We start from the raw sequence: 27,482 nt of genomic DNA, 5'->3' as shown, positions 1-27,482 counted from the left end.
CGTTTGAGTTGTGGGGTCCTGAAAATTAGTCCATTCTGCCCCCTATGCTATTCAACATCTATAGGAACCCCTTGGGAGCTGTTATTTGGGGATTTGGAGCATGATGTCATCTGTATGCTGTGGACAAGCAGCTGTTATCTCTCCATTCCCTCTGAATCAGGAGAGACTGTGAAGGCGTTAGACCAGTCCCTGGAAGCAGTGGGGAGCTGTGGGTGTCTGATTCCTGGAAATAAAGTATTAGGTGTGTTCTGGGAGGGGCTGCACAGATCCGGGAGTATTGTGCACCATACACTCTCATGTCTCGCCAGAGTGGTGCATGCTCTGGTTATCTCCCACTTGGACTACTGCAATGTGCTCTACGTGGGGCTACCTTTGAAGGTGACTCGGAAACTGCAACTAATCCAGAATGCGGCAGCTAGACTGGTGACTGGGAGCAGCCACCAAGACCACATAACACAGGTCCTGAAAGACCTACATTGACTCCCAGTACGTTTCCGAGCACAATTCAAAGTGTTGGTGCTGACCTTTAAAGCCCTAAACGGCCTCAGCCCAATATACCTGAAGGAGCGTCTCCACCCACATCTTTCTTCCCGGACACTGAGGTCCAGCTCCGAGGGCCTTCTGGCGGTTCCCTCGCTGTGAGAAGGGAAGTTCCAGGGAAACAGGCAGAGGGCCTTCTCGGTAGTGGCGGCCGCCCTGTGGAACTCCCTCTCACTAGATGTCAAGCAAATACCGTAAACAACTATCTGACTTTTAGAAGATATCTGAAGGTAGCCCTCTTTTAGGAAGCTTGTAATGTTTGATGTATTTTAGTATTTTGTTGGAAGCTGCCCAGAGTGACTGGGGAAACCCAGCCAGATGGGTGGGATATTAATAATAATAATAATAATAATAATAATAATAATAATAATAATATATTTATTTATTTATTTATTATTATTATTATTTGGTGTCTCTGGCCAGGAGTATTTATGCTCAGCTTAGGCCGGTTTGCCAGCTGTGGATGACCTCAGTTGCCCATGCTGCAGTGACCTCCCACTTAGACTACTGCAGTGTGCTCTTTATGGGGCTGCCCTTGAAGCTGGTCCAGACGCTGCAGCTCTGCACTGGCTGCCAGTGAGCTACTGAGCCCAAGGTGTCAGTGCTAGAGGAAAAAGCCCTAGATAGTGCGAGGCTCAAGTACCTAAAATAGCAACTTTCCCAGTAACAACCATCTTGGGCCCTACAGTTGGCCAGGGGAGACCCAGTGGTGCTACTGCCCAGTTGGCATTGACGCATGACAGGGCCTTCTCGGTGGTGGCTCCATGTTTGTTCCCAGCCCTCCCCAGTGAGCTGCATCTGTCTCCCTCATTATTGGCTCCCAGCGGAAATTTATAAAGGCATCCTTGCTTACCCAGGCATTTGATGGCTGGTAGATACTGGCCGTGGCAACCTTGAAATAGCTGGCTTGATTCCCTCCAGATACTGTTGGACTCCAGGGGTTTCATTCAACGTAGCACGAAGCAAAAATGCCATCAGTGCTAGGATTGCTCGATAAGTAGATAATCTGATTTCTTGCTGCTCTTCCCAGTAAGGTCCCAGGGCAGTTTGCAACGTGTTTTTTTTTTTTTTTAAAGTTAAGATTGGTTTATAACAAATGACAGTCGAGAGAGCCCAGGGTTGGTCCTAAAACGTATTTCATGTTTCAGAAGCCATGGTACAGGTGTGTCTTCAGGCATATGATGAAAAGCACCTAAATAATATGTCAGGTGCACCTCCAAATATTTATTGGTGCTGGGCCGATGGGAATGCCTTGCTTTGGACTCTCGTGTTTAATTCAGGCCTGCCCAAAAGTACTATCCTTCTTACAGTAATGTGAAACAGATTTGGCTAATGCCATCTGACATATCTTACAGTGCATCTGTTCCCATGTACAGTGCTTTGAAGATGCAACCGGCCGAACGAACATTCTTGACACCACTCTTCTCTTTCATTTTTTAAAAAGAAATTGCAAAAAAGGTGGAAAAATAATTCGGAACAGGGCTTTTCGTACACAATAAACTGAGGCCAAATATAATGGCAACGCAGCAGAGAATTCACAAGTCCCTTGGGAATACACTGCCACAGGTATATGGCCATGTTAGGGCGGTCCCCCTTCTTCAAAATGCGAAGCTGCAGATATTTTGGGAGACAAGGAACGATACTGGTAAATCGGTATTGAGCCGAGCTGCTGTGGAAATGGAAGTTTGCATGGTTATTTCGCATCCCTTTCTGCAATACTGTTTGCGTCACCCAAATAGTTCTATTATTATTATTATTATTATTATTATTATTATTATTATTATTACAATGCACCTTCATTTATCTGCTGATAGAAGTGCCAAGAAAAAAAAACACACAACAAAATATATTTTGTGCAACGACATCAGTGGGGGAAGAAAATATTCTTGGAAAAATTTCATGCTGTTAAATCTCTACAGATTTACACTTTTATCCAGTCAAATTAATGCAAAACCCCCAACGCAAGGGTTTGGATTTTCAAAACTTGGGAGGAGTGTCGTTCCCTAATAGTAATTATTGGTTTTACATTATTTTTTCACAGGGGAGCTGATCACAGCCGCCTATGAGCTTGGAGTAAGTATTAGTTTTATTGTTTAATCAATGCTCTCATTAACAGTTTTAGGAATTAAGGAAGTTTAATTAAGCATGGAGTTAAAGTAGATTAATTTATTTTCAAACCACAGTTTTTGCTAACTTATAAGTACAGCACGCGACAATTTACTCCCAAGTTTTAAATCCAATTAAACTAAATTATAAAGCAAAGGCTTTACTGTATATACAGTAGTTGGCTTATTATCAACCCAAATTTTGTATAAGCTGGGGAGAATAAAATAAATCGGGTTAACAATTTTAATAAGTTTTGTTATTTAATAAACTTTTATTACGGCGTGTGATCCCCTTTAGGCGAGACCTTAGGACTGTCATCGCGGTGGTAATCCGATAGCAGTGTGGTCTTTCAGCTTGCTAACCAATAAAATAGTTCAGAATCTGTTCTTTCTCTCTATTTTGGTCGAATCGTATATGTGCATGTATATATATTTGGAATCCCAGCCTTTTGAATGACCCTAATATATTATGAACCCAAACTTCAAGCCATTTAAAGGACAATGGCGACGAGTCCCACCGCATCTCTTAAGTGGTACATTCATCTCCTTGATGAGTGTAGCAAATCCACTAAGGCAAATATTTCTGCAAAGTTTAGAATCGGCACTTTAGAGAGACAAGATGAGATGAGAAGGGGTGGGGGAGAAAAATCTGCTTTTTTAAAAAAGGGACTGTGCTCTGACTTGCGTGTTTATTATGAGGCAGATAAAGCACTTATTTCTCCATCAGACAGCCCTTGTGTGACATCTTCACTGCAAAGCCTTCTCTGTTTGCTTTTCCCTCCTAGGTTGCTCACCCCCCAGGCTATCCTCTTTTCACTCTTTTGGCTAAACTGGCAATTGAGATGCTCCCTTTCGGCTCGGTCGCTTTCCGCGTGAACCTGCTCTGCGCTGTGCTCGGAGCCGCCGCAGCGCCGTTTTTCTTTTACACCGTGGCCAGGTAAAGTAGAAGCTGCTGGTATATATTTCCCCCCTGCTTTTCCGGGATCTGCAGTTACTGGGTAGGATCTTTTAATTGTGGAGATGAGCTTCTCCCCGACACAAAAGCAGCAGCAGCGGCGACGGCAGTGGCTGCTGTCCGTGACAGTCTGTGCATGCAGAACCGAACAAAATGCATAATTTTCCGGGCGAAGGCAGGCCTTGACAGGACATGATGCTAGCTCTGTGTGAGTCCAAGGGAGGACCCCTCACCCCCCCCCCACCTCGCCTCACTTGCTTTCCTGGAGCGGCTAACGGCTTCTGAAACACCGAAGGAGTTTCAAGAACAGTTTGTAACATGGGTGTTTTGGGGATTCAGTTTTGGGAAAGCGGCGGGGACAGGGGACGTTGAAAATTGTGCAGGGCTAGCGCAGGTCCCTTGCATGAGTCTAAGCTGGCCTTTGGATCCCAAGCTCAGTTGATTGTGGAAAAAACTACAGAGCACCAGAGAACTAATATCTCTCTGCCCTGATGCATCTCGGCTCTCGGCTCCATTCCAGAAGCGGAAGCTGGCGGATGCTCCCTCGTGGAAGCTGCCCGCTTGGGGTTACGGAACAAACCGGACACTTTGGGAAATGGAAATCCACCGTATCAGTAGGGCTGGGCAATCTGTTGACACAGAGCTTTCCAAACGATGCGTCGCGACACGACTGTGTGTCGGCTGCAGTGTGTAGCTGTGTCGTGCAAACGCTCCCTGCGCTCCCCCAGGGCTGGAAAGGGAGCTAGCGGCCCGGTGGTTTGCTAGCAAGACTGAGTTGCTGTGCCACCAAAGGGCACGTGTCTAAAAAGTGTGTCACCAGCATGCAAGGTTTGGGAAGCTCTGCATTGATATATCGTTCCTAAACCGGTTTTTGAAGTCCATATCGTGATAGAGGTTTCATCGTTCTGGACCCGGCAAGATATCGCGAATCATGATGGGCATTCATTTTTGACCTGGCTGTATATTGTGAACTGTGGTGTGTGGGTGTGTCTGCCACGCAGAAATCACAATGTAGGAAAAACCGTGATGCCAGCCGATGCCTCTGCGTAGCTCCATCCTTATTTCAGACACTGTGATATATCGCGGTGTTTAGCTGGTGATATATCGCGATGTTGGAAACTGGATATCGCCCATCCCATGTATCAGCAGGGCAAAGTGTGCCATGCAGATTGTACAGCTTTTGAACTCATCCTGGTTGCCGCTCTCACCTGTGGGGAAATGGGCAGAGGCCCCATTGCCTGAATTTGGAGTCCCTGCACTCGGACTGCTTCTCCGTGGCGTGTTCCATTTGCCTAAGCAGAGCTGGCACTGCCTACCTATGAAGGAGGGGAGTCTTTGGGGGCCGGCAAGAGCTCAGCATGTGCCCTGGATGTGCATTTAGCAGAGGCATGTGCATGTGCTGGCCCCGCAAGTCCCCAAGCATAAAGCATTTCATTTTCAAACATTCCTGCAAGAGCGTACCCCAGACTGCATTTCTGGGGACGTTACGGCATGATCTTAGGAACATAGGCTGCTGCCTTCTGCTGAATCCATCTAGCTTAGTATTGTCAACACTGGCTGGCAGCAGCTCTCCAGCATTTCAGGCAGGGAGTCTCTGACAGTCCTACCTGTAGAAGCCCGGGGATGAACCTGGGACCTTCTGAATGCAAAGCAGATGTTTTGCCTCTGAGCTACGGCCTTTTCTCCCTGATTTTAGAAGTAAGCAGCTGATCTAGTTATTAATCTTGTATCCCCTTCCTTTCCCCTCTCAATTTCCCTGGTTGTTTCTGCCTCCCTCTCTTCTATACCCACTTCCTCTTTCTCCCTTTCTCTTAACCTTATTGTAGTTCGTAGTCATATCCTTAATGGGAAAACGTCATTCATAAATTGCCTTCTAAAACAATAATAATATCTGCAATCAATCTAAATTAATTGGGATACATTCTGTGAACTGTTTTGCTTTAAACAAACGGTGCACACAAGGAAATATCTGCTATATACTAAAAGCCCTTCCCTCCTTTGGTTTAGCAGTACAACTCTACATTAAAGTCAAAAACAACATTCAGCTGAATCGTCACGGCTGCCGAATGTTCAGTATCCACCCCAGCGCTTGCTGCAAACTGCTAATTGATTCATCTGGCTACAGTTTATATAATTTAAATTTTGTATCGGGCCTTGGAGTCTTCACAAAAGTTAAAAACACACGCACAGGCAACATCCCCCCCCCCTTGCCGGAAAAAACCCAACTAATTTATTTCAAAAGAGTGGCAACATTGTTCAGTCTCGTTGATGCTGATCAGGTTTATCTAACCAGAAGTAACAATGTTTGTCATTACAAAAAGACACAGATGTCTTTTTTTTAATAAGTTAACAATACATGCATCAACTGTACTGGCAAACTTTTAATTGCTGGCGTTACGAAGGGGAGGCAGCTGCCTGCTGATGGCTTTATTTGTGTTATTCCACCTGTGTGTACAGTACAGTGACTTGGAATACTGTACTGACCAAATAATATTGAGATGAAGCTTGGATTGGCAGGGGCCACAGTGGAAATGGGAGATCATCAGTTGGAAGTGTGTGTGTGTGTGTGTTGGGAAATTTTCAGGTTATACCGACTTGCAATAAAATATGAACAATCTTTCCCCCCCCCCCCTTTTTTGCATTGCAGGATTCTCTGCTTCTAACCATTTGCAGAAGAGAAAGCATTTTGGGGTGGCCTGCCTTGGTTATTCATTAAATTTATACCCCTGTCCTTCCTTCCAAAGGAGCCCAGGGTGGCAGCTGCTACAGTAATTCAAAAATACATTTAAATAATGGTACTACATTAGCTCCCCCCCCCCCCCATCTTTCTGTATCCTAACTCACAGGTGAGAAATGGTATTTTGGACCATTTCTTTTTGGGCCGGCTTTGGCCAGCCCAGTGGCCTCCAGAGAGTTCGGACTGCGCTGGCTGTGCTCTCAGGGGCTCACAGGAGTTTATATTAATTGTTTCAGTCTCAGGGTGACTCAAGAAGATAACATACAAACTGATAAAATCGCCGAGAAGCCAGAAGTGTAACCAACGACGTACAACGCACAATTCTCCAAATTCTCAGCCTAAACACAGTAAGGGCAAGCCTTACCTGGCTCTGCTCAAAGATGACCACAGCTGTAGAGGCTTGCTCAGGGGTAGGCAACCTAAGGCCGTGGGCCGGATGCGGCCCAATCGCCTTCTAAATCCGGCCTGCGGACAGTCCGGGAATCAGCGTGTTTTTCCATGAGTAGAATGTGTCCTTTTATTTAAAATGCATCTCTGGGTTATTTGTGGGGCATAGGAATTCGTTCATTCCCCCCCCCCAAAATAGTCCTGCCCCCCACATGGTCTGAGGGATGGACCGGCCAACAGCTGAAAAACGTTGCTGACCCCTGGGCTAGCTTAACCATAGAAGGCCTGGGCGGATGGAAGTTTTTTTGCCTGGCATCTAAAAGCTGTCACTGGTGATGCCAGCTATGTTCTGCTGGAGAGGATTCCAGAATCTGGTGGACACCTGAATTGGTGCCGGCTACCTGAGGCCCTCTTCACCCTCGCTTCCAGCAGGGTGGGAGACTGCCCCCTTCTCCCTCCCTACAGTGATCCCAGGCAATTGTGATATATTTACAGAGGGCAGCCATGTGGGTCTTTCTCAAATGACCGGCGTAAGACTGCGAGTGACCCCTGTTACGTCCGCTGGTGAGGCTGATATCAAATTGGCGCTGCAGCAAAATGTTGCAGCGTGGTGGTATTCCTATTCAGGATGCTTATACAGTCATACCTCAGGATAAATATGCTTCAGGTTGAGCACTTTCGGGTTGTGCTCCGCGGCGACCCGGAAGTAACGGAGCGCGTTACTTCAAGGTTTCGCCGCTCGCACATGCGCAGAAGGTCAAAATGATGTCATGTGCGGAAGCGGCGAAACACGACCCGCGCACACGCAGACGCGTTGTCGCATCTTGCGTTCTGTTCGGGATGCGAACGGGGCTCCGGAATGGATCCCATTCGCATCCCAAGGTACCACTGTATCTCCCGCCTTACTCGGTTTCCCTTTCTAATCTTATTATCATCTTGTTATTACAATTAATACCATTTTTTCAAGTGCTCAAAGCGCTTTGAGCGCACTATCTACTTATAAGTCTTCCAGCAACCCTGTAAGATAAGTCAACATCGCCCATTCTACAGGTGGAAGGACTGAGGGGTATCTTGTCTATTTTTCTATCTAAGGGCATGCTTGTTTAAGGCCACCTGTTGAGTTAATGAGAGGATTCGAACTGGTGACTTCCCGATTTGTAGCTGCAATATGCAACCACGCTGGCCACAGTGTTAGAGCCCAAGGCCAGTCGTATCAGTCTTTCCTATCACCCTCTCTCAGTTGGGCATCAGCTGGGTGGGGAAAACCCAAATGATAGGCCTCACCCACCTGGGCGGTCACATGCATAAAGTAGACACAGGATTGTATCATAGGAGAAGCAGCATCCACACCTCTGTGGCTTCTTGCGGAAGGATTGTTCTGTTTGACAAGGGTCAGAGAAATAGGGCTTATTTAATGACTTGGGGAGAACAGTATAAGGGAGATAAATGCTGCAAAGGAGAGCATTTCAACAAACAATATACAGGCCAGTGATATACTGGCACACTGCAAAGTCATACCAAACTAGATCACCAAAGCAACTACTCTAGAGTAAGGACTGTGGACAAGCAAACAAATAAATCACAGAAAGAAATCACATTTATTTCTGAGATTTATTTGTTTGCTTGTTCACACTCCTTACTCTGGAGTAGTTGCTTTGGTGATCTATTTTTGTATGACTTTGCAGAGGAGAGCAGCTTGGTTTGCACATGCCTAGCATTTTGTATTAGTCCTGCCTAGCCACTTAACAATAGTATGTTTCCTGCCAACAAACCACGGCCTGAAACCATGGTTGCTTGTTGGCACAGTGATTTTTTTGGTGCCAATGAACTTTGGTTTGTTCTAACTGTGGCTTGGCTGCTGTGTGGAACCCAAGAACTTTCCTTAACCACTGCTCATTTTTCCACCTCATCCCTCACCAATGCAAGAGCAGCTGGGAAACAAACCAGATTTTTGGAGAAACCGGCGTTCGTTTGTTTGCTCATCTGTGGGGCGTGATTTCTTAAACAAACCATGGGTTAGTGTTACATGGGAACAAGACCAGTGTCAAGGCAATTGTTAAGAAACCCTGTCATGGGACTGTGCCAAATCGGCAAAGGTTGTCTCACCCACATCAAAATGCAGTTTTTGTTTTGGCTATAACCGATAGCACTCTGCCAAGAGAGGGTTCTTGGACTGGTATGGGTGTGCAGGTAAACCAATCATTTTTCCAACTGAAACTGAAGGTTTATGAGTATTTCTGTACAGGGGCTGTTTCAAAGATACTTCAAATAAAGCATAACATTCTCTCCCTTCTCCCCAACCCTATCATGCTAGCAAATTGTTTATTTTGATGGCAATGCGTTGGCCTTACCCAACTGCCCGTGGGCAGGCTTTGTCAAAGGTGGCTCCTCTTATTTCAAACCCCAGTTATTCATTATTAACCATTCCTATATTGCTTTCAAAGCTCAGGAGTGCTTCGACAATCCTTATTCCATTCATTTTTCAGGGGCGGAAACCACCCACCCTTAATAATCCCGTTTAATGGGCGTGGAACTGAGGCCAACCGATACCAAGTTGCCCCCGGGATATTCAGTGAAAAATTTCATGGCTGGCTGATGCGCTGAACCCAAGCCGCCCACATCCAAATGCCAGCAGTGTAGCCATGCTCGTTTTTAAGGCTCTGGGGCTTTCCTAGGGAAATGCCAAACGCCGCTTTCTGCAGACGACTTGTTTCGGAGGCAGACCGGCCACCTTAGATCAGCCACCCTTTAATTCCTTACGAGTGAAATTTCAAGGGAAAGGGAACTTTGCAGGGCTTGTGCGCGAACAGTCTCCCGCAAGCAGAGAGGGGAGCAGCCAGCCTCTTTTGAAGAACCTCATTACACATTTTCTTTTCTACCAAATAAGAATTAACATTGCTTGAAACCCAGACCTGCTCCACCAAGCACTCCTGCCAGGCTTCCTTGAAAGAGATGCAAGGCTGTTCAGGGAAAAGTGCCTGGTGGACTCGACGCTCTCGCTCACTCGCTGGCTGCTCCTAGGCTGTGATAAATGTTTTACATACTGTGTGCCTTCCGGCAGAGCCTTATTTGCTTAAGTACACCTCTCTAATATTTCATGAATAGGGGCTTCCCCTATCAGATAATTCATCCTTAACTAATTTTCAGCGTCGTTAAAGGAGTAGGGTTAATAGCAATAATATGGGGAAAGGGCCCCAAAGCTTTTCGGAGGGAAATATATAAAGCGCGCATTCTCAAGGCAAAGAGTGCTTTTGTCATATCGGCTGGGAGCAGCGTTGAGCCTAATGTTGGAGAAGAATAAATAATAATACTCCCAAGTTCCATTAGTGGTGGCGCAGGGGGGCGAGGGGGCAGAAATCCCCTCGTCTATACATTTTATTTTATATTAATCTCTAATGCATTCCTAGTAATGCCTCTCTTTGTAAGGATACGTCCTCATCCTCTGTTTATTCTAAACATCACAGGATGGAGCCTTACGAAGGAATTACATTTGCGTGAGGGTTTTTTGTGGTTGTTGTTGTCCTACAACAGAAAGAGAAAAATAATAAACAGGTAAATTGAAAATAAAATCGCAATGGCAAGCTAATTTTGGGAGGTTTTTTTTTAAAAAAACCACACATCTTTTTTAGGGCATTAACAATTCATACCTCAGACGCCAGGCATTTGAAACTCTGTATAATATTAGGGGATGTATTTACTGGAAAACAGTGGCCAAATGTGTCATTCAAACATCTTGAAGACCGTTTTTTTGTTTTACACACCACATCCACAAACCCAGTCTTACAGGAACATGTCAATAAGGCTCTTTTAACTGTCCTTTTTAGTGTGCATTCATGATGATTTCTGCTTATGATGGTATTTGGGGCAATCACTGTTTCGTTAAAATGTTTTGGGGCAGACAAACTGTTTCGTTTCCTTTTTTAAAAATACAATTTTTATTAATATCTTTTTAACACAATATTTCAACATACCAATAACAAAGCAAATAAATTCTTTGCTCTACTGAGCTCGTGACTTCCCTCCATCCCTTCAACGGGTTTTTTTATTTTATTTTCAAGGCTTTGTATCACACTTTATATCCTCCACCTCTGACCTTTATATCCTTATAGTCAACTCTGTCTCTTTGGTCAAAAGGTTTTAGAATTTACGATTTTTCGTCGCAGAGTTAATATCAGTCCTGCTAGTGTCCTCACATTTTTACAATAATTATTCATATACCCAATAAATCCAAGTGTTTCGTTTCCAATCTGTGTGTGTCCTGTAGTTTCCTGCAGAATGAACCACGAATGTTCCAGGTTTTTAATTTTTTTTTTACCTTCCTGCCGGAGTGGTACCTATTTATCTACTTGCACTTTGACTTGCTTTTGAACTGCTAGGTTGGCAGGAGCAGGGACCGAGCAATGGGAGCTCACCCCGTCGTGGGGATTCGAACCTCCGACCTTCTGATTGGCAAGCCCTAGGCTCTGTGGTTTAACCCACAGCGCCACCCGCGTCCCTTGGGAAGCATTACAGAACAACTATTCACTCAGAAGGGTGCTTGGACTGTCCACTATAAAACCCACCGGTGATGCATTTTTATTGCATCAGCGATAACGTTGCAGAACACACCAATGGAACAGCAGTGGAGGGGTGCAGTCGCAACTTCTTATACATCACCCACTCTGTCCCAGCTCGCTGCAGCTAGTAGGCCTTCTCAGGAGTTTCGCAGTTTGAGGACAGCGCTTTCCTGCCACGTTATGGGCCTTGCACACCAAAAGCAAACACAGATCGCAACCTCCAGCACGGAACATTTGTACAGCCAGCTCTGACAATAAGCCACAGAAGTGTTCCACTCCAGCAATGTTTGCAGGATGTTGTACGCTGTGATGTTGCGCTGTCACTGTGGGTTGCAGACCACACGTACCTCAGCTGTCGTTTACATGCATTCGCTCACCCCGTGATAAACTCTCTCTTTTATTTTTTTTTAAGTGAAATTAAGTCTAAATGACACTCTGTAGAGCAGCCACAGGAATGCTTGAAGTCCCTTTGGGACAGTCTTGCTTTTTAAATTTATTTTAAGTGCCTAAAGAGTTTGCGTTTTGCTCCTCTACCCAAAGAGATTCAGGAAATAGTTACAGCAGCTTTTCCTGACCTGGTACCTTGCAGATGTTTTGGAATGCAACTCCCATCAGTCCCAAACATCTGGCCGTGCACCAGGTTGCAGAATTCCAAGGTATATCATTTCAGGGTAGTGGGTGCCACTGAGTTCTAGATGCCCCACGAGGAGTTTCCAAATGCGATATCAACCCCCTATATTTGCATAGGGTAGAGTGACCTTTAAAAAAGGATTTCTTTTGGGTGGTGGGGCTCAGAAGCAAGAAAAATACGTATCTCAAATACCTTCTGTAACCCAATAGGTGCTTGCAAATATACGAAAAGTCTGTCGCTTTTCTTTTTGCTTTCTAAGGCAGCAAATAATTAATGAAGTGCAGATCCTCCAGGGAACAATGGCAGTTCAAGTGGCAAATCTGTTTTCCCCCTCAGACAATAGGCACCCTTCAGAAAGGAGCAGACCATCTCTATGGTAATCTGGAGCCGAGAGCGGCCTATTGATTTGGCAGAAGAAGACATTATACAGTGTCAGTTGGGGTTGTTAACAATTTCATTTGTTGCCTGACCTGAACTTAACCTTCTGGAAACCTTTTTCCTCCCGTGCGCCTATAAGCGCACGGAGGCTGTTTGCAGCGCTGACAGTTGAGTACAGTAAAGAATCGTCGCTTGGCTTCTCGCTGGCATTTTTGTTTGTTTGTTTTTTGTGTGTTGTTTTAATTTGGTTCGCTTGTTTTATAACCAACCAACCAACCATCTCCCCCCCCCCCCCGCATCACTTTCCACAATTTCCTCTCTATATATGCTATGTAAATCAGTTCTTTTAACAGATTCTGGTCCTTTGTCCAGCGTTGTGTTTTGAGGCATCTTCCCCAAGTTTTCCTCTTCGTTTTCGGGTCAAGATAGTTTCATTTTAATGCTTAATTGAAGGAGGCTTTTTGATTCGTGCAATAGTTTCATTCATTCCCACTTAAGAGGACATTGTTCTACATGTGGGATTAGTGTTAACTGTATTCTGACACTTTGTTCTTCTAATCATGGTTTGAATTCTGCCAGGTATTTAGGACTCCCCCCCCCCCCTTTTTATGTGAACGAAAAAAACAACCGTCTTCCAGTTTCCATCTATACTTCTTGCCTGAAATAGGAATTCCCTCCCAGAAAAATCTCTTTTAGTCATCCCCTTAATTTTTATCACTTCAATTTCTGCGTGAGCAGATTTGATACGAAAACCTCTGTTTTTAACAGCTGCTACTGATTAGGTTTAAAACGACTCAGCTCCTGAATTTTCCATCTTTTAACTTTTTGGTGTTTTTTTTAAATGCCAGTTTAATTTTTTAAGATATCCTTTTGACAGAATTGGTTTGTGTGGGTGTGCTGGTTCCCCACCCCCTTTTCCTTTTGAGGAGGGGGCAACTTTTTATGTTTTGTATGCTAATGTTTCAGCCCTTTCAAAACAAACGTTGCAAAGGTTGCTCAATATTATCCATATGCATTCGTTTTCTTGCTTATTTTATTTATTTATTTATTTATTTATTAAAAAATATTTTTATTTATTTGTCAGGAAGTGCAAACAACGAAAATAAAGTAAGCGAGGAATCAGAAATGTAAAACATAAAGTGGAAGGGGAAAAGTACAAAATAATAGCACAGCTCCAAAAGAATAAGTAAAGTATTGACACATACCAGGATTCCCATTGCAAATAATGAAGAAGTGGAAAAACAAAAGTGTTATCTACCTGTGAGTTCCGACATCATTGAAAGCAAAAGTTCTATAGAATCTTAGATGAGCCGTAATATTTGCTTATTCTTCTTCCTAAATGAAATTCTTGCATTCTTTCCGTTAAGCAGGGATGGAGTTATAGGGTGTTTAGCAATACTCATTTTAGCACTTGTGAAATGTGCTGCATTGCACATGGAGGAAGGAAGGGAAAAAAGCAGAAATCTGCAGACCTGGGATGTAATTCTTTTACAAAATGCCTCTTCCTAAGGTTTTGCAACTGTACTGGAGAATGTTGCGTTCTCCCAAGACTGCCGAAAAGAAATAAATTCACATTAACCAGCATTCCCAAAGTGGAAAGTTATAATTCATTCCATCCATGTTTGAAAGAATGGGTGTTAGGCTATAAGGCCACCCTCATGTTTGTTTTGCCTGTGTGTGTATTCAGAGAAAAACAGGAGAGGACAAGAGCATAAATTAAAAGCAAACGTTAACTTTTTGCTTGTGTGTGTGAAGGGGGAAAGCACTACAGAATTCTCTCTTGTTTATATTATGGCAGGAGACGTTTACATTTTTTCCTGGGTAGAAATACATAGCGAGAGGAAGCTTTGCCCCCTTTCCCTTAATTTTTAGCTTTCATTCTTGGCATGTGGAAACTCTTGAAGCGGAAGCCACGACATATTGGCTCATCTAAAATAAAAGCAAGGCGTCCACAGGGCAGCTGACAAACCACATCGATTTGCCTGCCTGTTTGCACCCGCAGCCGAAAGTCACAGAACAGCACTGACATTTCCCCAACCTCCTTTACCCTGAAGTGAAAGGAATCTTAAATATGCCGTGGAGGGGGCGAGGGGGGGGGGAGAAGGTGGCTTCTCCAAAGTTAAGCCAGAACTGTGGAAATCAAAAGGTAAATTTGGTTTCAAGTCACAGTCTGCTAAAGCGAAAGGCTAGCTCTTTGCTGGGAGTTTGCAATGCGTCCATTTTGCAGCTCTCGGAAACCTGAGTTTAAACGGGACGAGTTGACTCCCAGTTTGGATTTATATTCCCTTTCCCACCCGCCTCTCGATCTTTTATAAACTTGTGGCTCGTTTGAGGAATTGTTCGGCTTTCTTCGCCGAATTTGAGGGTGCTTGCCTTTGTTTGACCATGTAGTTTTGACTCCTATGGCCTGGTGGTGAGGCCGCTGTATCACTTCCCCCCCCCCAATCCCGAAAGAATCCTTACCTGCCTACTGTCAGGCAAATTAATTGATCAGATTTTCCACCTGCACGGGTGTCTCCCTTGCCAGCCTGGAGCAAATGGAGACTTTACTCTTTAAGCCCAGAGCTTATTCTCTTCAAACATTGTATCTCTGACCATCATCCCATTCAGTGACGAGCAGAAAATTAAAACACCGCGCTTTGAAAAGGGAGTGCGGAATCTTCCGATTTAAGGTATATTTGGGTACATTTCTCCCAGATTAGACTATTCCCCTTTGTCTGTGGTTCTTGCAAGGCTCTTTATAATTTCGGGAGCAGCTAATACTTAAGTAACAAGTAGCTTCTAAGTTTTAGCAAAGTGGGGGTGTGGAATAATAGGCTGTAGAAAGCTCTTGTATTAATTTCCCTTTTAGGAGACTATCTACCATGACCCCTTGGCTAATTGATCTCTCTCTCTCTCTCTCTCTCTCTCTCTCTCTCACACACACACGGAGAGATATTTTTTCCCCCTCTCTCACTTGCAGCAAAGTTGCATTGAATTAGACTTTATAGGGACCTTAACCGATTTCCCTCATTTGCATTTGCTTTAAAAAAAATTTTTAGCAGATGCTGGGGTTTTTTTTTTTTGTTAGACTCAAGGATCCATGCTTCATTTTTGGGAGCCGGGAGGGGGGTGTTGGAAAGAAAAAAGCAGGCCAGCACACCCCCTCCCACCCTTAATTTTCTCCCCCCCCCCAAAAAAAGGGAGTCTTTCGTGACAGCTAGTCAGAGTTAGAATTAGTTCAAGGAAATGTTAATAAAGCGCTGCCTCGCCTAATCCTCTTGATATCGCCAGGTATCCTCCTGTTCACGGGTTAATTGCTTTAAAAGCGGAGGCAGTATTCTGAACGGTGGGCTGCTTCACCTTTTCACAGCTGTTCCCATTGAGTGACAACTAAATCCCATGTGTAAGATGGGGAAGAGCTCAATCTCCAATTGGGAGAAAATTTATGTAAACCGCAATCCCTTCAGAATGTGCGGAAGTCATAGACTTTCTTGATTTACTCTGCTTTTCCAAGAAAGCTCCATTGTCCCCGTCCCTAAGTCCCATCAACCCTTTGTAGCCGAATATCACAGCCGAGGCAGATAGCTTGAAATATATAAATGCTATCATAGCTCTGATTAATAGCACCGCTTATGAGTCAGGTCTGATAACGCGGCTGCTCTCCACTCAATTTCAGATACCGCTAATGGAATCTGTCTTCTGCAATTGTAATGTTAGAAGGTCTAATTTGCTATGGAGCTTGGATCTGTCACCAGTAGGGGATTGCGGGGTCAGAAGGGAGCTGGCAGGTTTTTGCCCTGAAGCTTGTATCTCTCACTTTGAAAGGCGCAGCCCCCCGCCTGTTAGTGAGCTGATAGGCCCCTCTGTGGGGTTTATGCCACTTCACACAATAGAGGAGGGCTTCCTAGCCTGCCTTCATAATTGTGAAGCGAGCTCATATTTCCACAGCCCTCTCCGCTGCATAATTTCTAATAAGTGGGCTCTTTTTTTTTTTTTTAACAAATGTCAGATTATGAAAAGTTTCCTCAATTACAAAAAAAACTTATAAAACATTTAAATTGCTTAAATCTGTTTCCTGCAGAGTTTCCTCTTTTATTTTCCTTCCTCCCCCCCCTCCAGCCTCCCCCCTTCCTACCCCATACCCCTAACTTTTCGTTCCACCACTTGGCATCCGGGCATCTCTGGTTAAACTACACCAGTTGAAGCTGTAATAAAGTGCAGGTTGGTGTTTTATTTATTTTTTAAAAGTATGTATATATAGAGATTTTTTTGGGAAAAAGCGTGATTGGGTCGTAACGTCAGCCCTGGCTGCATTAAGGAGATAGCCGCCTGTCGTAGAGTTAGGAGCAACTTCTGATGACACCATTCTGGGGGAAAATGCCCTTTGGAGTGTGTTTGCCCTGTGTGGCTGCTTTCACGTAATACTTCTCACGCGAGAGAAATCGTAGGAGCTCCGCCGTCTTCAAACTTTCCGCATAACCGTCACTCCAAAGCAAGTGTTTTCTAATCACTGGACCTGCCAAACTTTCGCCAGGTTTCATTGGTAGAATTGGAAAAGAGGGAGAGACTTGACCTGTTCTAAATAGGATAGAGCCTTTGATTGAGCACCAGAAATTCTCCTTTGTAACCCGCCCAAACCTAGACAGCATCTTAAAAAGCAGAGACATCACCTTGCCAACAAAGGTCCGTATAGTAAAAGCTATGGTTTTCCCAGTAGTGATGTATGGAAGTGAAAGCTGGACCATAAAGAAGGCTGATCACCGAAGAATTGATGCTTTTGAATTCTGGTGCTGGAGGAGACTCTTGAGAGTCCCATGGACTGCAAGAAGAACAAACCTCTTCATTCTGAAGGAAATCAGCCCTGAGTGCTCACTGGAAGGACAGATCATGAAGCTGAGACTCCAATACTTTGGCCACCTCATGAGAAGAGAAGACTCCCTGGAAAAGACCCTGATGTTGGGAAAGATGGAGGGCACAAGGAGAAGGGGACGACAGAGGACGAGATGGTTGGACAGTGTTCTCGAAGGTACCAGCATGAGTTTGACCAAACTGCGGGAGGCAGTGGAAGACAGGAGTGTCTGGCGTGCTCTGGTCCATGGGGTCACAAAGAGCCGGACACGACTAAATGACTAAACAACAACAACAACAACAACAACCCATTACTTCCCCATGTAAATGGGTGAGGCTGTGGTGACGGCAACTGCCCACAATTCTCAGCCAAGTTTCCATAGTTAGCACAAGAGGTTGGATGGTCATCTACCATGGATGCTTTGGTTGAAATTCCTTCATTCCAGGGAGTTGGGCTGCAGGACCCTCAGGGATCCTTCCAGCTCTATAAAGCTGTGATTCTGTAAGCTTTTGGATCGTGTCCTCGTTCAGTTAGCCTTTGTCAGGTAATGCATTAATTAAGTTAGTATTGCAGTGCACACACACACACACACACACACACACACACACACACTGGGCTGCCTCTGAAGGTGGTTTGGAAACTTCAACTGGTGCAGAATTCAGTGGCCTGGTTGCTCACCAACACAAGATGGCTTGAGCACTAAACCTGGCCCGACTACACTGGCTGCTAGTTAGTTTCTGGGCCCAATACAAAGTGCAGTTTTTGACCTATAAAGCCTTAAACAGCTCAGAACTCCAGGGACCACCCCTCCCCGTATGAACATACCCAGACTCTGCAATCATCACCTGAGGGCCTTCTTTGTGTGCCTCCTCCGTGAGAGGCCTGGAGGGTGGCAGCATGAGAACGGGGCCTTTTCTGCAGTGGCTCCCCGTTTGTGGAACGCTCCCCTAGGGAGGCTCACCTGGTGCTTCCATTACAGGTGCCAGGCAAAAACGTCCCTCTGTAACCAAGCCTTTGGCTTTTAACTATCTGTGGCCTTTTAGAAGTGGGTGGGATATTTAGACCTCTTGGTCTAATGCAGGGTTCCCCAAACTCCAGCTGTTTTGGGACTACAGTTCCCATCATCTCTGACCACTGCTTCTGCTAGCTAGGCATCTTAAAGGGGCTAGATCCCAAGATCTGACCTAAAGTTTCAGGTTTTTTGTTGCCTTAGGGCAGCCTTTCTCAACCTGTGGGTCCCCAGATGTTGTTGAACTACAACTCCCATCACCCCTAGCTAGCAAGGCCAGATCTCAGGGATGATGGGAGTTGTAGTCCAGCAACATCTGGGGACCCACAGGCTGAGAACCGCTGCCTTAGGGTCTCCAAAGGGAGGAGTTGAAAACCCAGGAGAGGAATCACTAATGGGAGGGAAGCCTGCTTTCCCTCAGGGATAATTCCCAGACTTATTTCTTATTCTGAAATGTAAATTGCCCTCTGACATGCTGTCACCAGTGAACGATCAGTGCTTGGGTGACCAGTTCACCAGCAGCCTTCTCCTCCTGCCCCCGATGCCCCAATCCAAAAGGGTTCATAGCTGGTCCTACGTATAGTGGACAGGAGGCATATTTTGGCCTGTCACACACCATGCATTTAAAATGCATTTAAAGCACATTGCTCCACCTCCCAAAGAATCCTGGGAACTGTAGTTTCTTACAGCTGCTGGGGATTGTAGCGCTGTGAGGAGCAAGCAACAGTTCCCAGCAATCTCGGGGCCGAGGACAGGTGCTTTTAAGTGTATGGCGTGTACAAGGCTTTTTGAGGAAGCAAAATCTGGCAGGGAAAACCTCGCAGAGGAGTATTGCATCATTGCCCTGTCATCCCAGTCGCCCCTTCTGGGTAAGGTCAAAGTTCAGTGGCTGAAGTGCTCCTCCTCTTCCTCCTCCATCTTCCTGCCTGGCTTGCCATCACCAAGACAGCATCAGGTGTGGTTTTGCAACTTTCTGTCACCAGTCGTCAGTACAGTCACACCTCGGGTTACAGCCGCTCCAGGTTGTGTTTTTTCAGGTTACGGACTGGCAAAACCCGAAAGTACCGGAATAGGTTACTTCCAGGTTTCGGCGGTAGCGCATGCGCAGCATAATAATTATAATTTATTATTATACCCTGCCCATCTAGCTGTGCTTCCCAGCCACTCTTGGCAGCTTCCAGCAGAATATTAAAATACCGCAATACATCAGACATGCGCAGATGCGCCGAATCGCAACCCACACGTGCACAGACACGCCACTGCGGGTTGTGAACGTGCATCCTGCACGGATCACATTCACAACCCATGCATCCACTATATACCATGGAAGGACTGTAGTGTAGCGGCAGAGGACACACGCCTGGCATTCAGAAGGCCCCCGGCATCTCCAGGTGAAAGGCTCCAGTAGCACACCTCTGACTGAAACCCTGGAGAGCTGCTGCTGGAGACTTTACTGAGCTAGATAGTCTGACTCAGTGTGCATCAGTGTCCTGAGGTCCTTCTCAGCCCCATAAGCAATAAAACAATAAAGGTTTTGCCTGCAAGCCACACCTTGGGATTTACCACGAGGGGGCCTGTTTGAGAATCGTAGAATTGTAGCATTGGAAGGGACCTCCTGCAAAGTGGGAATCGCAGCTGAAGAAGCCCTGAGAGATGGCCGTCCAACCTCTGCTTAGAAACCTCCAAGGAAGGAGAGTCCACCACCTTCCACTGTTGGACAGCTCTCTCCGCCAGAAAGTTCATCCTGATGTTGAGTCAGCATCTCCTTCCTTGTCATTTGAATCCATTGGCTTGAGTTGCTGTTTGCATCCATCTGTCTCGAGAGACAGCAGAGTTCACCAGTGAGAGCCAGTGCGGTGTAGTGGTTAAGAGCAGTAGACTCGTAATCTGGTGAACCGGGTTCGCTTCCCCACTCCTCCACATGCAGCTGCTGGGTGACCTTGGGCCAGTCACACTTCTCTGAAGTCTCTCAGCCCCACTCACCTCACAGAGTGTTTGTTGTGGGGGAGGAAGGGAAAGGAGAATGTTAGCCGCTTTGAGACTCCTTGGGGTAGTGATTAATAATAATAATAATAATAATAATATATTTTTTTTAATTTATACCCCGCCCTCCCCAGCCAAGGCCGGGCTCAGAGCGGCTTACAAGCAATAATAAAAACAAGATGAATGATTACAACTTAAAAACAAAAATAAAATACAACATTAAAATAATGGAACATTAAAATATTAAAATGTAGCCTCATCGCAGGAGGAGAAGGAAAAGAAAGAAAAAGAAAAAAAGAGAGGGAGGGAATCAAACTGGCTCCATGCCAAAGGCCAGGCGGAACAACACTGTCTTACAGGCCCTGCGGAAAGAAATCAGATCCTGCAGGGCCCTGGTCTCATGAGGCAGAGCGTTCCACCAGGCTGGGGCCAGAGTTGAAAAGGCCCTGGCTCTGGTTGAAGCCAATCTAACTTCTTTAGGGCCCGGGACCACTAGGGTGTTGTTATTTATGGACCTTGAGGCTCTCCGTGGGGCATACCAGGAGTGGCGGTCCCGTAGGTACGAGGGTCCTAGGCCGTGAAGGGCTTTAAAGGTCAAAAGCAGCACCTTAAATCTGACCCTGTACTCCACCGGGAGCCAGTGCAGCTTGAAAAGCACTGGGTGAATATGCTCCCATGGCAGAGACCCCGTGAGGAGCCTCGCTGCAGCATTCTGTACCCGCTGGAGTTTCTGGGACAGCTTCAAGGGAAAGCGGGATATCAAATCCAAACTCCTCTTCTTCACCTCTGAGGCTGAAGTCACACTGCTGGAGAATATAGTGCCTGCTGTGGTTGAAGTAACTCATAACTGCTGCCTCCTGCATTGTATCCGCTGCGGTAGCAGGACTGAAGTGACCTCCCCATGGCACAAGCCTAGGCAGTGTGTATGGAGGACCTGGGCTTCCCCCAGGTGACAAGACCCCCCGCTCCCGTGGTCCAAAGGAGCGCAGAGCAAGACGCTTGGCACCAGCTTGGCTGCAGAAGTTGCTGGAAGGAGACATACTAAGTGCCACATCCAACTGCCTCAGGGAGTCCACTCCAGATTTTCGTAGGGTTTACTCCTTAGCCCATGGGTAGGTAAACGAAGCCCCGGGGGCCACCCCCGGCCCAAACGCCTTCTCAGTCCGGCCCGCGGATGGTCCGGGGATCAGTGTGTTTAATAATAATAATAATAATAATAATAATAATAATAATTTATTATTTATTCCCCGCCCATCTGGCTGGGTTTCCCCACCCACCCTGGGCGGCTTCCAACAGAATATTAAAATACAACAATCTATTAAACATTAAAAGCTTCCCTAAAGAGGGCTGCCTTCAGATGTCTTCTAAAAGTCTGGTAGTTGTTTATCTCTTTGACATCTGTTGGGAGGGTGTTCCACAGGGCGGGTGCCACTACCGAGAAGGCCCTCTGCCTGGTTCCCTGTAACTTGGCTTCTCGCAGTGAGGGAATTGCCAGAAGGCCCTTGGCGCTGGACCTCAAGGTCCAGGCAGAACTATGGGGGTGGAGACGCTCCTTCAGGTATACTAGACTGAGGCCGTTTAGGGCTTTAAAAGTCAGCACCAACACTTTGAATTGTGCTCGGAAACATACTGGGAGCCAGTGTAGATCTTTCAAGACAGTGTTATGTGGTCTCGGCGGCCGCCCCCAGTCACCAGTCTAGCTGCCGCATTCTGGATTAGTTGTAGTTTCCGGGTCTCCTTCAAAGGTAGCCCCACGTAGAGCGCATTGCAGTAATCCAAGCGAGAGATAACCAGAGCATGCACCACTCTGGCGAGACAGTCTGCAGGCAAGTAGGGTAGAATGTGTGCTTTTATTTAAAATGCATCTCTGGGTTATTTGTGGGGCATAGGAATTCATTCACCCCCCCAATATAGTCTGGCCCCCCACAAGGTCTGGGGGACAGTGGACTGGCCCGCTGCTGAAAAAGTCTGCTGACCCCTGCTTTAGCCTTTTCTTCTCCCAAAGATGTCCTGCAAGACGTCCATGTAACAGCCCTTCAAATAGTCCTTCTGAAGTCCAGAGATGTCCACCTGTTAGCCCATCGGGGGGCCCATAACTTTGCAGTAGAGCACGTGTTGTGAATGCATGTTTCAACCCACACAGCACCTCCATTTTTAAAGGGATCTCAGATGACACGATGGGTGACACCTGGCTTGAGAGCAGTACATGTGAAAAGGATCTAGGAGTCTTGGTTGACCACCAACTTGACACGAGCCAACAGTGTGATGCGGCAGCTAAAAAAGCCAGTGCAATTCTGGGCTGCATCAATAGGAGTATAGCATCTAGATCAAGGGAAGTAATAGTGCCACTGTATTCTGCTCTGGTCAGACCTCACCTGGAGTACTGTGTCCAGTTCTGGGCACCACAGTTCAAGAAGGACACTGACAAACTGGAACGTGTCCAGAAGAGGGCAACCAAAATGGTCAAAGGCCTGGAAACGATGCCCTATGAGGAACGGCTAAGGGAGCTGGGCATGTTTAGCCTGGAGAAGAGGAGGTTAAGGGGTGATAAGATAGCCATGTTCAAATATATAAAAGGATGTCACATAGAGGAGGGAGAAAGGTTGTTTTCTGCTGCTCCAGAGAAGCGGACACGGAGCAATGGATCCAAACTACAAGAAAGAAGATTCCACCTAAACATTAGGAAGAACTTCCTGACAGTAAGAGCTGTTCGACAGTGGAATTTGCTGCCAAGGAGTGTGGTGGAGTCTCCTTCTTTGGAGGTCTTTAAGCAGGGGCTTGACAACCATATGTCAGGAGTGCTCTGATGGCGTTTCCTGCTTGGCAGGGGGTTGGACTCGATGGCCCTTGTGGTCTCTTCCAACTCTATGATTCTATAATTCTATGATTCTATGACAGGTGACTGGGGAGACTTTTCTGTGTCAGAGACCCTGGGGAGTTGTCGCCTGTCAGAGTGGGTGACATTGGCCGATGTTGACCTGTGGTCCAACTCAGTATGAAGTAGCTTCCTAGCCTCACTGCGCAGATGCAAGAGCCCCCAAGGGAATTTTACCTGATAGCCCACCAAATTTTAAAGGTTGCGGCCCAATTCAAGAAGTGAGAAAATGCAACATGCAAAGGGGAGACTTCGGCTCGAATCTTTACTTGGCTATGAAGCTTACTGGGTCAATCATACTTACCCTAATTCACCTCTCAGGGTAGTTGTGAGTTCTCCTGAAAACTTTTGTTATTGGGCAGGATATAAATATATAGAATAAATAAATTAGTAATACATTAAATCAATGGTTCCTGATTGCTGGTCAGCGGGGGGGGGGGGGGGGGGGTTCCATAGCACCATTCACATAACAGAAACAACCAAACAGATATCAAAATTTTCAAAAGTAGGGGGTCCGTGGGTTGGCTTTTGAAAAACAGTACTTAGTTAATTGGGAACGGCTGTATTGAATAAATGGTGTCAGCTTTGCAAATAGCGATAAACAATTTATTTCAGCATGCTTGCCCAGGCGTGCAATTTTAGGCACCCATATTTATTTTAACCAATTTCTACCAATTTTTACCTGTGTCTTTTCACGATAATTATTTTTGCATGTAGGTTTCACCTGTGTTTGATCTGCAGTTTTATTCTCTGTGTGGCTACTTCGAAAGTTTTTTGATTGAGCGGTTGAATAAATCTTCCAAAACAAAACGAATAAATAAATGTGATTCTGGAGCCATCTCACACATTGGCCCACGGTGCTTCGTAGCTCTTGAGAAAATGTTTCCTGGCTCACTTTTCTAGCTACTGCTCATTTTAGACTTCTGAAAGAATTGCTTTTAAATAGCGGGAGAGCCCCCAATTCTTGTTGGTTTGTTTGTTTTTTATTCGTACAGCTGCTACTAATGGTTCACTTCAGGTGAGAAGGAAAGAGACCCTCTCTTTCAGGACAGATAACAAAAAGGACTTCATCGCACAGCACCTAGTTAAACTGTGGAATGAACTCCCGCCCTCCAACCGAGATGGCTTTAAAAGAGGATTAGACAAATTCATGGAGAAGGAGAAGCCATTGATGGCTTTTCCCCAGGATGGCTACTGTTATGTACTGAGTCGAATAGGATCCAAACTGCAGCAGTCTGATTGGTCCTAGAACAATAGGATCCAAAAGGCAGCAGTGTGATTGGACCTAGAACAATAGGATTCAGAATGCAGCAGTCTGATTGGTCCTAGAACAATGCAGCAGTATGATTGGTTGGCAGGAACCACCCAATCATGCTCCAGTGAATCCACAATCTGATTGGCTTACAGTAGAATTCCGGAATTAGCCAATCATGTGCAGCCCATTGTGTAAATAATGTATATAAAGCAGATACTTTGAGGGGACTTTCATTCATTCCTCCTCACCACTATGAGCTGAATAAAGAGCATGAAATCACTTTGCGACTCTGAGTATATTTCAGCTACACTCTGCGAGAACAGGAGGCTGGACCAGAAGGACCATTGGCCTGATGCAGCAGCGTGTCTTCATCATCATCATTTTTTATTTGTATACCGTCTTTCTGTCTTACAATACTCAAGGCAGTTTACAAGCTGAAGAAACAGCTGCCACAGGGTTCTGTCTTGGGCCCGGTCTTATTCAACATCTTTATCAACAACTTGGATGATGGACTCAAGGGCATCCTGATCAAATGTGCAGATGACACCAAACTGGGAGGGGTGGCTAACACCCCAGAGGACAGGATCACACTTCAAAACGACCTTGACAGATTAGAGAACTGGGCCAAAACAAAAAAGATGAATTTCAACAGGGAGAAAATGAGAGGCACAAATACAACATGGGTGACACCTGGCTTGAGAGCAGTACATGTGAAAAGGATCTAGGAGTCTTGGTTGACCACAAACTTGACACGAGCCAACAGTGTGACGCGGCAGCTAAAAAAGCCAATGCAATTCTGGGCTGCATCAATAGGAGTATAGCATCTAGATCAAGGGAAGTAATAGTGCCACTGTATTCTGCTCTGGTCAGACCTCACCTGGAGTACTGTGTCCAGTTCTGGGCACCACAGTTCAAGAAGGAGACTGACAAACTGGAACGTGTCCAGAGGAGGGCAACCAAAATGGTCAAAGGCCTGGAAACGATGCCTTATGAGGAATGGCTAAGGGAGCTGGGCATGTTTAGCCTGGAGAAGAGGAGGTTAAGGGGTGATATGATAGCCATGTTCAAATATATAAAAGGATGTCACATAGAGGAGGGAGAAAGGTTGTTTTCTGCTGCTCCAGAGAAGCGGACACGGAGAAATGGATCCAAACTACAAGAAAGAAGATTCCACCTAAACGTTAGGAAGAACTTTGAGACAGTAAGAGCTGTTTGACAGTGGAGTTTGCTGCCAAGGAGTGTGGTGGAGTCTCCTTCTTTTGCAACCATATGTCAGGAGTGCTCTGATGGTGTTTCCTGCTTGGCAGGGGGTTGGACTCGATGGCCCTTGTGGTCTCTTCCAACTCTATGATTCTATGATTCTATGAAACAAAAAATGTACATCTTATAACAATCTAACGCAATACAAAAATGTGATAATAAAACGAAACTGTAAAATAAGCAACCTACATCAAATAAAGTAACATTCAACAATCATTAAAGGTAAAGGTAAAGGGACCCCTGACCATTAGGTCCAGTTGTGGCCGACTCTGGGGTTGCGGCGCTCATCTCGCTTTATTGGCCGAGGGAGCCGGCATACAGCTTCCGGGTCATGTGGCCAGCATGACTAAGCTGCTTCTGGCAAACCAGAGCAGTGCACGGAAATGCCGTTTACCTTCCCGCCGGAGTGGTACCTATTTACAGTGGTGCCTCGCAAGACGAAATTAATTCGTTCCGCAAGTCTTTTCGTCTTGCGAGTTTTTCGTCTTGCAAAGCACGGTTTCCCATAGAAATGCATTGAAAATCAATCAATGCGTTCCTATGGAAACCGCCTTCAGACCAGGTCCGGGGACAGTCTGTCCCCCGACCTCTTCTGAAGGCCGGCGGGGGGCGAAAGTCTTTGCTTCCCCCCGCCTGCCTTCCCGGGACAGCGGAGCCTTCTCCGCTGTCCCGGGGCGATTAAAAGCCCCCGGGAAGGCAGGCAGGGGGGACAAAGACTTTTGCCCCTTGACGGCCTTCAGAAGAGGTCCTGGGGAGCCCTGCAGGACTTCCCTGCAGGGCTCTCCAAGGTGCGGATAGCAGCCTGCTGCCCCACGCGAGGGGCGCTCTTAAGCAGAGCGCCCCTCGCGTGGGGCAGACATTGCAGCTTGGGGAGCCCTGCAGGACTTCCCTGCAGGGCTCTCCAAGCTGCGGATAGCAGCCTGCTGCCCCGCGCGAGGGGCGCTCTTAAGCAGAGCGCCCCTCGCGTGGGGCAGACATTCGCAGCTTGGGGAGCCCTGCAGGAGGAAGCTGCATTAGCGTAGCCGGGAGGGGTCAGTGAATTTCATCCTTGGAAAACATCGAAACATTACACCTGACAGCCTGCGAACAGGACCACAGGGATTTGGGGCTGGTTTTTGGCACAGAGCCAGCCTGCCCATGGCGGAAAAACAACCCCAAGACCCTGTTCTCTCATATAAAAATACCAATAAACTGTCATTAACATTTTGTGCAGGCCTGTCAAGTCATGTTTGAACGCAACCTTAAGGCGTAAGGGTTTTTTGATTTTTTGTTTTGAAAAATAAAAATAAGACCTTGCATTGGGAGGGCCTGAGATGGAGCAAGATCGTGGTGAGAGCACTTTATAAATTTTTTAAAAAAATTTCCCCCAAAGATCTATATTGAAACTTAACATATATGCATAATAACCAAAATTCCCAATGATTCCCTCACATAATATATAATATCTAAATTACAACAGCTGCATGATTATACACTTAATTATAAAACCCACCACCCCCTACTTCCCTTCCATGCATGAAGTATAAACTATTAACAGATAAAAGGGAGAGAGGAGGACTGGCATTACCAAATCTAAAATTATACTATGAAGCAGAATGTCTGGCGTGGCTAAAAGAATGGATTATATTGGAAAACACCAGTATTTTAAATCTAGAAAGTTTTGACAATAGGTATGGATGGCACGCCTACCTAGCGTACGAGAAGGTTAAGGTACATAATGGCTTCAAAAATCATATACTCTGAGAGCACTTTAAAGCTTTGTCCGCTCAGCAGTTCTGGTGGAAATTGAGGCCCCTATGTTTATGGTATTCAACCATGCCTTCGTATCTGAAGAAGTGTGCATGCAGAACAAACTTAGTTGGTCTCTACGGTGCTACTGGACAATTTTTTAAATTTTTAAATTTATTTCGACTGCGTCAGACCAACACGGCTACCTACCTGAATCTAGAACCACAGTCCAGTTTCATCCTCGGTCCACTC

The 27,482-nt window shown here is 45.9% G+C and overlaps 1 protein-coding gene across 3 annotated transcripts in view; it reads left to right on the top strand.

Moving 5' to 3' along the window:
* Positions 1-27,482, top strand: part of TMEM260 (transmembrane protein 260) — a 412,749-nt gene that overhangs the window by 6,032 nt on the left and 379,235 nt on the right. For all 3 annotated transcript variants that reach the window (XR_014563091.1, XR_014563092.1, XM_083734110.1), the window contains exons 2-3: positions 2,582-2,613; positions 3,431-3,582. Coding sequence is in view for 1 of the 3 variants with exons in the window: in XM_083734110.1 (XP_083590236.1) it covers positions 2,582-2,613; positions 3,431-3,582 (184 nt within the window). In the remaining 2 variants the exon portion in view is untranslated. The remainder of the gene's footprint in view (positions 1-2,581; positions 2,614-3,430; positions 3,583-27,482) is intronic.

Source organism: Podarcis gaigeae (assembly GCF_964106915.1).
Source record: "Podarcis gaigeae genome assembly, chromosome: 1".
NCBI lineage: Eukaryota > Metazoa > Chordata > Lepidosauria > Squamata > Lacertidae > Podarcis > Podarcis gaigeae.
This window is presented reverse-complemented; position numbering and strand designations above follow the sequence as displayed.